General features: G+C 37.1%; 1 protein-coding gene across 3 annotated transcripts in view; it reads left to right on the forward strand.

Annotated features, from left to right (window-relative positions):
- Positions 1–381: 381 nt before the first annotated feature.
- Positions 382–15,021, forward strand: part of ELF9 (RNA binding (RRM/RBD/RNP motifs) family protein) — a 35,636-nt gene continuing 20,996 nt past the window's right edge. For all 3 annotated transcript variants that reach the window (XM_090016135.1, XM_090016137.1, XM_090016136.1), the window contains exons 1-7: positions 382–596; positions 2,376–2,466; positions 6,473–6,571; positions 7,602–7,754; positions 7,836–8,077; positions 13,581–13,766; positions 14,018–14,110. In XM_090016135.1, the coding sequence (XP_089872261.1) occupies positions 6,475–6,571; positions 7,602–7,754; positions 7,836–8,077; positions 13,581–13,766; positions 14,018–14,110 (771 nt within the window). In that variant the 5' untranslated portion in view covers positions 382–596; positions 2,376–2,466; positions 6,473–6,474. The remainder of the gene's footprint in view (positions 597–2,375; positions 2,467–6,472; positions 6,572–7,601; positions 7,755–7,835; positions 8,078–13,580; positions 13,767–14,017; positions 14,111–15,021) is intronic.

Consider the following 15,021-nt stretch of genomic DNA (forward strand, 5'->3'; position numbering starts at 1 on the left):
CTTTTTGAAAAGGATCTTACAAAACATTAACGAGGGAATATTGAGACCACTATTCTGAAAATTTAATATGCCAGAATCATTAAACAGTAAATAGTATGCACAGTAAACCCTAAAACTCAAAACCCCTTACAAAAATTATCAGAAAGTCAGCGCGCCTTTTTGAAAAATACGAAATTATGTCCATCTTCTTAAAATTTTAAAACTATACGTCATTGCTGTAATAATGATAAATCCGACCACCACTATGAAAAATTTTCAAACACAGTTTATTTTAATCACTGATTTATTAAATATTAATTTTTTGTGGTTCCATTCGCAAATATTAAAACAAAGAAATACACGAGAGAGACCTTAAAAATGAAAACTTTGTACTGGAAACCTACCCATAAAAATGAAAAACCGTATGCTTGTATTATAGGGTTATCCTCATCTCACCAAAGAAGAACTAAAGAAGGCGCAGCAATCGGGTTCCGACTACGGCGGCCGGCCAATCGGTCGGCGACGGCAAAGGCGGGGAACACACATACAGAGGCGAACCTCTCTCCCCCGAGCTTCTCAGTTTTGCATAGAAGATACAGGGGACCACACATACAACGGTGATCCTCTCCCTCTCTCTGATCTCGGTTAAACCCCGTTTTTTCTCTCTCTGTCGCTCGGTTTCTCTCCCCCTTCTCTCTAGAGGTATCTTAGTCTCCCTTACTCTCTGCGACGATTTTGGAGGGGTGATGTGTTTGGAAGCGATGAGAGTAAATGTCCCATAAGATAGGGCAATTAGGGTTCTGAAAACCTTCAACCAGCAGAATAGGATTAGGGGTTTTAAATGTGAAAAGAGCAGGGTTATGAAACCCTCAAACAGAGCACAGAGATCAGATTATTTGCATCCAAATGGTAAAAAAAATTCTGTTCACACGCATATCAATATACGGTGTTATGCATGTGCATATGTGATTGCAAAACTTGATTATTTTGTGTGTTTTTTTAAATTTTAAAATCGGTCCAGCCACGCATGCGGCTGTGTATGTGCATCTGAGCAATACAGAGACAAGGCATACTTCTGCATACATGCCCATTGTCGATCTTTATAAATCTGTGTTGTACGAGTTCACCGATTTGTCACACATACGGTGCCATGATATTTTTATGTTATTTTTATTTATTATTCATCATTTAAAAACTTATAATTACAAATTTATGTATTCATGCATATAGCTTTGTATCCCCATGATTCACGCACACATGATTTGTTCATTCGTGTGCATGTTAGATGTTAAACATGAATATGCACATCCAATTAGAAGATTACATGCATACATGGTATTGTGTATGTGCATCTAAATATGATAGTGATGTATGCATGTGCTCAAGTTTTCATGCATCCGATACATTAGTATATGCATGTGTCATGCTGTGAAGCAAAAGAGATGCGTGCAGAAATGTCCATGCACACCAAGTGTTTGCTAAAACGCCTCAAAGAGGTTGCAAACACAAACATTTTTTTTTTACCCTGGATATGGCGATCTTGGCGTTCAGCACCGACCGAGGAATGGGCTCTGAAACCACTGTTGAACTAAGTACGTTCTATAGGCTAGTTTGGGTGTGGTCACGAGTCATGGGGCATGTGCTAGAAGGAGGACTCAAACCTTCATTTTTGTGTATCCACATGCTCTGTCCTGTGTAAGCTATTCCAACCTGTTCTCCAAGCGGGCATCCACTCCATCCTCTGATCAAAACCCTTGACTGGATTTTTCATATATATGCCACTAGAGGATTGGATTCATCCCACCATCCTGGAGAATAATGCCTCATGTATTTCATAAGCATCTCCATAACCAAATCATGGTCATCCTACCACTGAATATGGGGATTGTAACCACCCATAACTTTCTAATTGCACTAAGTGGGCCCACCAATTTAGTGCTCCATTGGATTCCTTTGTGAGACCCAATGGCCATACTTTGGATCCAATACCGGACCCAACAACCCTAACAGACATCATTGGCAAAATTGTCAAGGGATCGCAAGGAGCAAGTTCGACGAGGTAAACCCACCAATTTTTTGCACAAATCACCTTAGTGGCTACTTGGCAGTAAATCGAAGGGTGAAAATTGCGATTCTCACTATTCGCCCAAGATGTATTATTGCTTTCCCTAAAAACACAAAGAAGATCATGAAAAATTGTAGAAAACCTCATCAAAAATCAATTTTTTTTTTAGGGTTATCATTCTAAATTATTGGTTGTGCATGAAATATGTCGTTTTTGCTGGAATGGTTCGATTTTGGGTTGTGTGTTTGGGAAAATATAATCTCCGCAAAGCAATATTAATTTCTAATTGTTTTTTTTTCTGTGATTTTTTGGGTGATTCCTCACGTTTTAGGGTTGCAAATGTCATCACTAGCGGCATATGTGAACAGCCTGTAACACAGGGTTATCCCCTGGAAGAAGCGTTGCTTACAACCAGCTTGAAGGTTAGTGTATTTTCTTGGACTCCTTTTTCAGATTTGCTAATTATTTTTCTTGTTTTTTATCGATTTTCTATCTGTTCTGTTAGATGATGCTCTCTCTCTCCCTCTCTCGATAATTTCATTCAAGTTTTTCTTGTATCCTCCACTCATTTTGTGATTTTATCATGATTTTTCAAATTCAGTATAGTCCCGATAGGGTTGCCTATTTTGAAAATATATTTATTTTGAAGAAGAGTCTGGATAGGGTTGCATATCTTCCACTTTTTCTTTATTTTCTTTAGGTTTAATTATTTTATTTTTGCTGAAATTTCCTGTAATAAAACACAAATTTATTGTTTCATATCTTTTTCTTCACCAAGAAAATCCTGAAACCCAGTTTTTTGAGAATGATCTAAAATGTTTATTGCAATGTTGTGAATAGCGTTGAGGCATAAGACCCGCTCATGAAGCGAGGCGTAAGCTTTACAAAAAATATAAATAAATTGACCAAATAAAAAAAAAATAAAGATGCTTCATTTATGTACTATTAATGAATTATTGAATATTTTAATAGACAATCTTTAAGAAAATCACAATAACTAGCATGAACCACTCTACATATTTGTATAAAGGACAACATAATGCTATACACCACACATAGTTATACATAGTAAACACAATTACATGATACAAATAGCATGCCACTCGTATAAAGCACAAATAAGCAACAAATCAATGAATTACTAAATCAATATATAATTAATTAATTAACAAGAATAAAATAATTTTTTGATTAACATGCCCGATTGTTCAAGAAGAACAACAAAAGAAGAACAAAGAGAGTGAGAGACAAAAATACCTTCTTCTTCTTCCGAGAGAGAGAGAGAGAGAGAGAGAGAGAGAGAGAGAGAGAGAGAGAGAGAGAGAGAGAGAGAGAGAGAGAGAGAGAGAGAGAGAGAGGCCTCCCCTAATTTGGGTTAAATGTGGGCTTTGACCCCCATTTGACCCAACTTCAATGAGGCACACAACAGCCTGACTCGCGCCTTGCCATGAGGCGTGCACCTCATAGCCTATGAGGGGCACGCCTCATGGCATTCACGCTTTTCCGGTGTGTCTCGAGGCACCAAATACAGTGCTTTGCCTCACCTCGAGGCGTGCCTTTTGCGCCTCGAGGTGCGCTTTTAACAACACTGGTTTCTTGGAAACATAACTCACAAGGTGAAGATGATACTTATTAGCTCATGGTAGTTTCATGGTGTATAAAACCCTTACAATACAAGTTTTGTTTTGCCAAGAACGATGGAGAAGGATGGCCTTGATGGTGTATGGGGGTAATGGGTCTGCTCATTCACGTGTAACACTAAATTATGTAATAGTTAAAGAACAACAAAAAATAATTTAGCTAATAGATTTGCCATTGTCTGTGGGTTTCTGTTTTTTGAATGTTTCATTAAGATTTGCGTAGATGTTATGAGTGAACTCTTTATGTTGTTTCAAAATTTTGATTTTTTGATTTTATATAATTTGTTGGATCAGGTTATGGATGCACAAGGTCTGTTAGGATCATTAAATCATTGGTATTTTTTTCTTATTTAACTATGTAATGAATAAGTAAAGATTGATAGGTTCTTAGATTGTTGAATTGGTTTCTCTTGTAATTAATTAATTAATTATTTCCAGTTTTTTTATTATCAAAATGTGAAGGTAATTTTGTTTCCATGTTGATCATGATTGTTTATTATGCCAATTAATCACAATTTGCCGAGGAATCTGACCGCCAAGGCTGACTGACATTTTTGCCAATCAATCATGACTTGCTGATTAAGAAACCCACACAGAGCTCCATTTTCCCCACATACTCATTACCTTCTATCCAGTGTTCTCTGAGTAAATTCAAGCCCTTGCATCTCTTCCATCTCTCCTTCGCTTTCTGAAGCTCTAAAAGTGCTCCAGTTTTGTAGAATGCCCTCTTCTCCAGCGTAGTTCCGATCAACTCAGGCGAGTACAAGTCGGTACTCTTTCCTTTTTTGAACTATGGTATTTTGTTTGTTTACTGTGATTTTCTGTATCCCTCTTTTTCCTTCAACTTCGGATTTTGGTTTTCTGTATGCCTTTTTATGTTTCTTCCTACAAGCTCAGAAATTGGTCTGTTGATGGAGATTCTTCCCCAAATCAAATATTTTCTTGGGATTTCCCATAATTTATTCTGATCATTTGCTTAGAACCTTCATTTTTTCTCACTAATTCTTATTCTTAATTCGTTCTGAAATGGGGACGTTTGATGGGGTTGTAGTAGTTTATCAAGGATATCTGATGGGAATTTTGAAGTGGTTCCTGAGCATCTGGTTTTGGTTAGTGGTTGTTAGCATAGTTGCTCTTGAACTGTAATGAGGTTTGGCCATCAATTATGATGGTAACTTCACTCACTCCTTTCTTCTGGAGCTTTCTTAGTCATTGAGAGTTGCAATTCTATTCCATTTGTTGGAGATGATGGCATTAATTTTGGCTGCTTTTCTATTACTGCTTGGCCTTGTTGTTTTCCTTAAGATCTTATACCGCCAAGCAGAGACTATAAGCCTTCATTGCTATTTGAGTGGAGTCTGTTGCTATTTGAGTGGAGTCTGTTTTATGAATGTTTTTGGTGATAAGAAAGTGGTTTCTGCGCTGTGTCTGTGTTATTTATATACAAATTCTGACACTACGCGAGACCTATTTCTAGTGGAAGCTATAAGGTATCATACCCTGGGGATTATGAAATAACAAAAAAGTAAAAGTGACATTTTCTCCCCTTGGGATGGGAATGGCAGAGCCCTTCAAAATGCTCGAGCCAAAGCTCATGGAGTACAACATCCAGGTACATCAACTCCTTGCTAACACTGGAGTTGCCAACAACCGATCCCTTTAAGGCGTTGAGCACAAGGTTGCTGGACTAGGAAGTGGAAGAGGGAAACGATACGGGAAGCAGAAGTGAGAAGTGAGAAGCGATGCATTTAAAAAATGTATAGGAAGCGGGAAGCGAGGAATAAAAAATATATATAAGAATTGAATGAGAATCAAAATGAAACACACATAAAAATCAAAATAAAAGTGACAAATATTAAATTTCATGTTTTTTATGTAAGAATTAAATTTTTAACAAAATTTAAAACTGATGACTACCAATTTAGAGAAAGCACATGGAAATGAGTGAGAAGAGTTAGAGAAAACACTTGAAAACAAGAAAAGTCAGGTACGGGAACATATAAGAAGAATAGATGAATCTTGTGGAAAGCACAAGAGAAGCGTGGGGGAATCAAGGTTCATTAAGTTTCGGAAGCAAGGAGTATCACACTTTTCAAGCAAGCTTCTCACCTATCTAAGAAGCTTCCGATAGCTCTGGTTGAGCATCTGCAAGGCCCCCATTTTGTAAAAAGATAATTGTTTCAAATGTTTTGATTACCTCAACCCCTCTACATGCTAATAACCAGTTCATCATGTTATCCATGATTTTCCATCTTGTATCCTACCCTCTTCTTTGTTTCCTTTCTTGGTGGTCTGTTGTGGGTATTTTGATTGTTCTTAGTGTTGTGAGTATGCTGAGTGGTTTAGTACATCCAGCAACCAATTGCATGTTCTGAATAACCGGATAAGCAAGAAGCCCACTTCTTCCTTACATAACGGGGCGGGGTTGCGACATCATCAGATTTGGAACATCTTGATTGCATTGCCACTTTTCTATGACATTTGAATCTCTAATGTCCTGAAACTATTATGTTGACACTATTCCTGTCCCACATGTTATTATGGTTTTTTCTTCCCGTTCTTGGTGGAGTGAAATCTTGTCGACTTTATGCTTGCGTTTTCGCTGAATAAAATAAATAAAAGTTGTAAGTTCTTCTTACTGTCAATGTATCTTGAATCTGTGGATGCAATATTTGCAATAATCAGTGAATCTGTTATGTTATAACATAACCATGCCACTTGTGTGTTGCTATTTCTTTATTTTAGACGAGTGGTACCTGTTATCATGTGATATTTTTGTTCTATTTAGGCATGGCAAACTCTCAAGATATTTCAAATGAAGTAGGATGGTATATACTTGGTGAAAATCAGGAACATGTAGGCCCCTATGCCATCTCTGAGTTGCAAGGTCAGTTTTCTAATTTACAGAAAGGCCATTTCATGATAGTATTTGCTGAGCCCATACTTGTGATATGTTGCTGCTGTTGTATTTTCTATTGCATGGCAACCTATGTAACATGGACACTTCTAAAAGGGTAACACACCCATGTCACAACCACACCAATGCGGGTGCGACACTTAGCTATGGCTTTCTTTGTGTCAGGTGAAGTCAACCACACTAAGGTCCATTTCTGTCCGAAAGTGTATTCAGTTAACCATAATCAAGTCCAGTTTTATCTATATTACATGCACACACACCTCTCTCTCTCTCTCTCTATATATATATATATATTAGTAATGCTACAGTGCTATAGGAGCACCTACTCCCACCCACTAGAGTTCATAGTTGTAGGCTGCATATTCTCAATCAGTTCTTATAGATGTATTCAACATAGTTTATTTGATGAAAATCACGTTTTCTGGACATAAAAATAGGTTTTTTAAGTCATTAAATTTTGGTACATTGTGAACCATTGATTTTGAAGATGTTAAAAAACCTACATGTATGCCATAATCACATGATCCAAAACTTGTTTTCTACTAAATAAAGCTTGTAGATCATATCTATAGGGTCTGATCAACAAAAAAGTTTGAAAATTTGAAATGTTATAGTTTTTATTAGGTGGGAGGAGTTGCTCCAGGAGTCTTTTGAAATTGTCGTGCTGCACCCCTCCACACCTGTATTGCATCTGCACCACCACCTATGTGACATAGATTGCAATGATTTTTTGCTGTCTCACACTTTGATATATGTTAGTTTTCTTCTATACTCCTGCTCCAGAGTCTGTTAATATTTATTTCTAACATACTCATTCTTTCATCCTTTTGTTGAATTATGACTTTTTTACTTTTGGATGTTTTGAATAAAAAAAGAAAGAAATCATAGTTCTATTTGGCTGGTTTGCACATTTCAGTTGTCAATATCTCAATCAAGAGTCTGTTGAGAGAGTTGAGACTATATTAGTTGGTTGACTGGGTTTTGCATTTTGCGTGGTCAGAGCATTTTATGAATGGTTACATATCAGAACGGACACTCCTTTGGTCTGATGGGAGAAGTGAGTGGATGCCACTGTCTTCAGTTCCTGAGTTATATACAAGTTTGCCTTCACGGGAACTCTCTTCTGATTTGCAGCATGATAATACTGCTGCAGGTAAAGATCCTGGCCAATTTGAGGACAACTAATCTCTGGTTTGTTGTATCTGAGTATGTACAGTTATTCTCTTATTTACAGAGAGTTCGAATACCGATAATGATTTCCTTAGATGGCAAAAAGAGGTTAGAGAAACAAAGGCTGAAGCTGGGGCTATGCAAAATGGTTCTAAATTGGACACTGAAGCTGCAGGTTTGCTTGAAGATGCTATTGCAGATGATGATGATAGGCCTCAAACCCCACCAGATGGGGAAGAAGAATTTGTTGATGATGATGGCACTAGATACAAGTGGGACCGTGGTCTTAGAGCATGGGTTCCTCAGGTGGGTCTACTTGATAAATAATTACTCATTTCTTTGTTCATTCTGCTGTTTATGCTGGCACTGCATGCACTAGTCATATGCAATATCGACGGCTGTTTGCACACAATTCTGTTATAAACCTAATGTGCATCTGTTGTGATATTTACTGCTTTATGTTGCTATTATAGATGTAAGATAGAATTGTTTCGAAGTTTTCCTTAGGTAAGCAGGTACCTTTTTGATATATCCACGAAAGGACATGGACATATACTGGAGAACATGCATGTACAGACACCAGAAAATGCTTTGATATATGATACTGAATGCCATTAACTGAATGGATAAAGTTAATAACTTAAGATATGATATTTATTACCTACTTAATGCTTGCCATGGCTCATATTTAGTGATTTGGATGCTAAGGTTACAAACTTGATGCAGTGAAAATAATGGTAACGATGAAAAACCTGGCGTGACTTTGAAAAGTTTACGATATGTTGATGGTTGTGCTGATCATCAGTGTCAGATTGAACACGATATCCAGCTGACTGTCGTTAATTTGCTTGGGTTCTATAAATAGTATCCCTTTTGATTTTCTAGTTGACTGGTCCTCTATATGTTTCTCATCCAAAGGGTGCCAGACTGAAAAGTGGAAGCCAGAAATAATTCACGAAGTGGAAGCTAGAAGCGAGACATTTTAAAATTTATAGAAGTGAGAAGCGGGGAATCAATTTGAAAGCCAAACAGGAACTGAATAGGAAGTGATATGGGAAGCAAAATAGGAATCAAACGGGAAGCAAAAAGGAAAGAGAATGAGAACTGAAATAAAATTGAATCAGAGGCAAAATAAGAAACTAGAAATAAAAAATAAAATAAAATGAAAAACAAATGGTTTTATATGTTTCCTATGATCCATGTGATTCTTGTGATATGAAATGAAAAAGTTATGATATTAAAAGTTAAAACTTAAAACTAAATAAAATATGCAACTACAATATTGTATTAGCTTTTGACTTTTAAACACCAAAAAGCCATTTGACATTTCATTTTTCTCTTGACGGGTGCATTGCCATTCTTAAAACAATTAGGCATCATACTAAGTAAACCATTAGCATATATGAAGTCAAGTTTTTATGTTTGAAAATGGACTTAGAAGTTGTTGGATGCCAGAGTAGAGAAGGGAAAGAAAGGAGAAATAATGCCATATTATAAATCAAATTTATTTTCTAGTAGCTTTAATTCTTTTTGATTAATATTATTATCTAACTTTTTTCCAAATATATTATACTATTCAATTTAAAAATTGAAATAAAAAAGACTGTTCTTAAATATCATGATTTTTTCGTGTAAGAATTAAAATGTTCTCAAAATCTAAAAATGATGGTTAACAATTTGGAGGAAACACATGTGAAGTTAGTGGGAAGCATGAGGAAGCACATGGAAATTGTGAGAAGTAGGAGAGAAGCATGTGGGAAGCAAGATTCCTAACAACTTTTGAGAGTGACAAGTATTGCGCTTTGGAAGCGAGCGTATGAGGAAGCACACTTTCCAAGGAGCTTCCTGTAACTTTGTCAGATACTGAATTTTGTGCTAGGTGCCATTAAAGTTCCGATCTGTTTATATATAACATTCCATGTGTAAAGATCCAGATCTTATTGTGTGGCATTTGATTAAGAGTTGAATGGCACAAACTGAATCTACATCTGGATATATTGGGGCTACCTACCTTTTGTAGGACTATTTTTACCTGGACCTAAGCTGAAACCTGCTTGTGTACAAGCTTGGTAGAATTGGACCTTTTATAGGTCACATTAATTTATTTTCTTTCAGCACTTCTGAAGTGCTGGTACCGGTTCCAGACCAGGGTCCAATTGGGTCTGCCATAAAATACCGTAGCCAGGTCCTATAAGGATTGCATGAACTGAACAACCTGGTAAAGTAATATTTTTTATCTTTTTTACATTGAAAAATCACGGGTCTAAATAACAATTCGGTTGAATCTAGGTCTGGTACGAAATTTCACAAACCATACTCGGCTCCTAGCACTTTTGTTGGTACAAAATAACTATCAACTTTAGTGGACAAAAGTGAAACTTATGCTATTTTTTATGTTGCCAAGAGTTTTGAGTCACTTAAAATTCACAGTGGCTACTTTTAGAACGTACATCTATAAAGTATCCTCCCCAAATTTATGTCTGTGTAGGCATGCATATAAGTCCATAGCTGATGAGGAGGACAAGAAAATTCCCTTAGAAATATACTTTTTTTAATATAGTGCACTATAAAAAAACACGTGTGAATAGTGGTTGAAGCATGTTGAAATTAGCTAACATGATGAACATCTTGAACAATATGTGATCTAGTGATAATGAGATAAGTGTTTCCATTGACATTATTGAATGGCTCACATTTGTATTTACAACTTTTGGAGTATCCATGTACTTATTATTAGACATGTCTGATCTTGATGTTATATCAGTTGCAAATTTCATTTTGTGAAAAAAAATGTGCTTATGATGGAAGTTTAGCTCTATTACAAGGAAGTATTGAGGGAATTCCATATCAGTCAGTTCAAATTGTATATGAAGAATTCCATATCAGTCAGTTCAAATTGTATATGAAGAATTCCATATCAGTCAGTTCAAATTGTATATGAAGCTGTTTGTTAATGTACAATACCCTTTTTGTTGCTACCAGTTATGATCATATCGTCAATGTAAATAAGTATAAAAACAACTATGAGTCGTGATATCATAAATAAGATTCAAAACATGTCTTTAACATTGTATTATTAAACCTTTCATGCCATGCTTGAGGAACTTGTTTTAGACCAAAAAGTGTTCTGAACACGTAAAATAAACCATTAAAAACCTTAAAATCTAGTGAGAGACATAGTCCATATACACTTGTAATTCTTCATCAAGAATGCATTCTTAACATCATTTTTTATGAAGTGCACTTTTTAATGGTGCAAGAAGACAAGTGTTCTAACCGTGATCATTCAAGCAACTGGAGAAAAGTGTTTCCTCCCATTTTATTACATATTTCTGGGCATAACCCTTTGCCATAAGTCTTGCCTTATAAAGAGTCCCATCACTTCGTCTTTATCTTGAACACCCATCTACAACCAATGGTTTTCTTCTCTCATGGAGGAACATATTATATTCCAAGTTTTTTCTCCTTGTTAAGTGTCAATTTAGTTACAATCAACTTCCTTGTAAGACATAGGTTCAGAGAAAGAATGAACTGTAATAGGATGTCTTTTATATTGAGGACAAACAGAATCATAGGATACAAACGACTTGGAGGAAGAATGATTCTGCTAGAGTTGGATCTGTCCGGGAATCATCATTCCTAGTTGCTAGAGATTTAGATGAAACAACCAGATGCACCATTCAAGATACTTTTATCTAGAGCGGGATGAAACTAATTTGCATGCCACCTTAAATATTGCACAAAATGATTGTGAGAGATTTGATCATTACTATCTAATCCCTCTGAAAGCTCGGAGTCATTTTAGATAGAAATTTTAACAGAAATGGATAATCATCATGCTTGAAATAAGAATCTCTTTCACATAATTAGACATGTGGAGATCTGGACATTGGTCTCCTTCTATGTCAGGGATTCGGCCAACAGGGTGCCACACCCGCGTTGATGCGACACGACTTGGGTGTGGGTGCGGCATCCGGTGCGGTCCGCACCCAGGATCATAAATGTTCAAATCTGGACTTGAAAAAAAATGGTAGGTGGCTGGGCGGGGGATTAGGGCAAAAAATTTACCCCCTCCCCTTGTCCTCTGAGTCCTCTTCAACTCATCTTCTCCTTCGACGCTCCTCCGGCGACTGCACGGGCAAGGTATGTCTCTCTCTCTCTGGGTTCTGCGCAAGTCGGCAACCCAGCCCAGCAGGCTGGGTTCTGCACCAACAAACCCAGCCCAGGGGGGTTGGGTTTTGTGCCGAGTCACTAATAAACCCAGCCCAGCAGTTTGGGTTCTGCTTGCTGTTGAACCCAGCCCTGCAGGGCTGGGTTCTGTGCCTACAAACCCAGTCCAACAGGCTGGGTTTTGCTCGCTGTCGAACCCAACATTGCAGGGATGGGTTCTGCGCCGACAAACCCAGCCCAAGAGGGTTGGATTTTGTGCTGAGTCGCTGATAAACCCAGCCCAGCAGGTTGGGTTCTGCTTGCTGGTGAACCCAGTCCTACAGGGCTGGGTTTTGCTTGCTGTCGAACCCAGCATTGCAGGGATGGGTTCTGCACCGACAAACCCAGCCTAGCAGGCTGGTTTCTGTGCTGACAAACCTAGCCCTACAGGATGGGTTCTGCTCGTTGTTGAACCCAGCCCAGAAAATTATTAGGATCATTACTTCGGTATGTAATTATGCATTATTTGCATCTTTTAGTAGTATACTGAATAATTTACTTCTTTTCTGCTTTACTTGTTTGATTGTTTCTGTAATATATTTAGGTTGATTTAATTGTGGTGTTAGTTTGTATGATGAAGAATATAATTGTAGATTGTTAATTTGATTTATTGCATTGATGATATGAAAATTGTTTTTTATTTCATTAGTGTTACTATTAACTGTTATATATATATATACCCTCCCGCACCCCTGCACCCAAGTTGTTTTAAAGTGCAGCACCCGTACCCATGTGACATAGGTGTCCTTTATGATTTTTAGTGTAACCAAGAAAAACACATGGAATAGCTTTAATTTGTCTGACTTAGAAGTCAAAGCATGGCACCCAAATACTTAAGAAAAGCAAGTCGAGTAGGACATAACCCCCTTATAAAACCCTGTGTTTGAGCAGCTACTTTGATGTATCAGAGTATGCTGGTGGTAGCTGACAATCAAAGGAAAAATCCTGCATACAAGGTCTAAGCTCAAAAAAATCAAACCACCAACTGAAAACATCTCTGAACTGGACTCTTATTCAACAGCAAATGAATCTGATGAAAAGCCCTAGCATCTGGTCCAGGCATAAGATGGTGCTTAGACTTCCTGGCAAACTAGCTATGCCCAAAGCAGGTTGGTGCAGATACTGTGAGGGGTCGATACCAACTAGCAGCAACTCTACCAGATAGATTTAGAACAGCACAAACTATGGAACACCTGTGATCGAAACCCCACATTCTGATATCATATTATTGCAGAGTTTAATAGTTGAAAGAAAAACCTGAAATTGTTTTTCACTGGAAATAGCCATTATTAATACATCTTATATAGAGAACATTACAACAGTCAATAAAAGAATGTAAAAGACCAATAGGTCCCTGTTTATTATTCACATTTGCGGAAGAGAAAAGGCTAAAGGATTATGCTATCCTTTCAGAATATATAGAAATGCTCAATAGTCCCTGTCACTTAACAGTGTTAGTCTTCTAATCTTATGTGCATGATATTAGTTAAAGATAATATTTCTATATCTTTTGTCCAAATGGTGAACTTCAAATGCTTTTGATATATATTTAATAAGTTTTCTGCTTCAGTTTAAGTGACGACTTTGAATATTTAAACAGGATGACTCTTTTGATGACATGAAAAAATACGCACTGGAGGAGATGACTTACTTGAATGAAGAAGAGGTCTTTCCAACACTAAGGGCTGCAGGCACCTCTGATGGTGTGGAAAACAGTGCTGAAGGCAATGTCGACGCAAAACCTATACCAAAAAGGAAGCAACCTGACAAGCAAAGTGATAAAAAAGTAATTTACTTGACATGTTATGCTGTAATCATGTTGTTTGTGATGCCTTCTTATTTAACATGTCATATTGCTAGAGGCAGATCCTTGTCTGTATATTAAGACACTTTCATATTTAACTGGTTTGGATTTGAAGAATTTCTCTTTTGTAAATACAGATGATTGGATCTGTGATACTAGGTTGGAGATGTGCACTGGTAATGGAATAACGGAGAGATACCTGACACATTCAAGGTCTTCATGTTACTTTACAGGAAGCTAATAAACAGCTGGATAGTTGGTTTGAACTAAAAGTCAATACACATGTCTATGTGACTGGGTTGCCGGATGATGTAACAGTTGACAAAGTAAGTACACACCATTTGTGACTGTGCTTTTCTTTGGTTATTTTGTTTTTCAGATGTTGTATCAATATGAAGTGTCTTAAAAAAATCCTAAACTATGTTAACTATGTGCTGTACCTATACAATGGTGTTGGCTCCTCATTTTGTGTATCACTAAGTTAATGCTGAAGTCCCACAACAATTTTCTTTTGAGATCCGATTATTAGACAAAAAAATAGCTAGAGCTCCATTCCTTAAATCAAAATCCTAAAAAAAAAAGCGTAGCCGATTCCTTTTGAGATCTGATTTCGCATGAAATTCAATCCGGTGCCAAATTCCAGCTTAATTTTTTGTGGAGATCGTGAAACTTTACATCAGATTGTGCTCAGATCAAGGAGTGACAACAAATCTAAAGAGAATGCGATCAAGACCGGAGTAATTGGAAGCCGATCCATCAAGATCTAACAAAAAAATTGGGTGAGAATCCTTTCTTGGCCGTTAATTTCAATAGATCGAGTTCCAAATTACAGAGTTCAGATTGCTGACGAGATCAAGGTCTGAGCGAAATTCATCAGATCTGAGCTAAGACCAATCACGTTTTGGACGGTTTTCATGCAATTCAATGTGAAAATCAAGTTTAACACTTTAACGTGTAGATTGGTGGGCGATTTGGATGATTGTTGTGAAATCTGATTGAATTAAGATTAATCTAGCATTCCCATGCTTAAATTGTCTTTTTGGGGGGGGGGATTCGATTGGAGATCTATGGTTGAACGCTAAAATTGTGCAAGAATTAAAGTTGTTGTAGTGAATTCTGGCCATATCTTGATTTTTTCTGGTGAGACTCTTGTTGTATTGATTGATCCGAGTAAATCGGAGTGCTCTCTTCTACGATGTCGGATCGAGCTTCCATATCATAGATCTATCATAATTAG

Source organism: Nuphar pumila, chromosome 8, assembly GCF_984573655.1.
Source record: "Nuphar pumila chromosome 8, dmNupPumi1.hap1.1, whole genome shotgun sequence".
Classification (NCBI taxonomy): domain Eukaryota; kingdom Viridiplantae; phylum Streptophyta; class Magnoliopsida; order Nymphaeales; family Nymphaeaceae; genus Nuphar; species Nuphar pumila.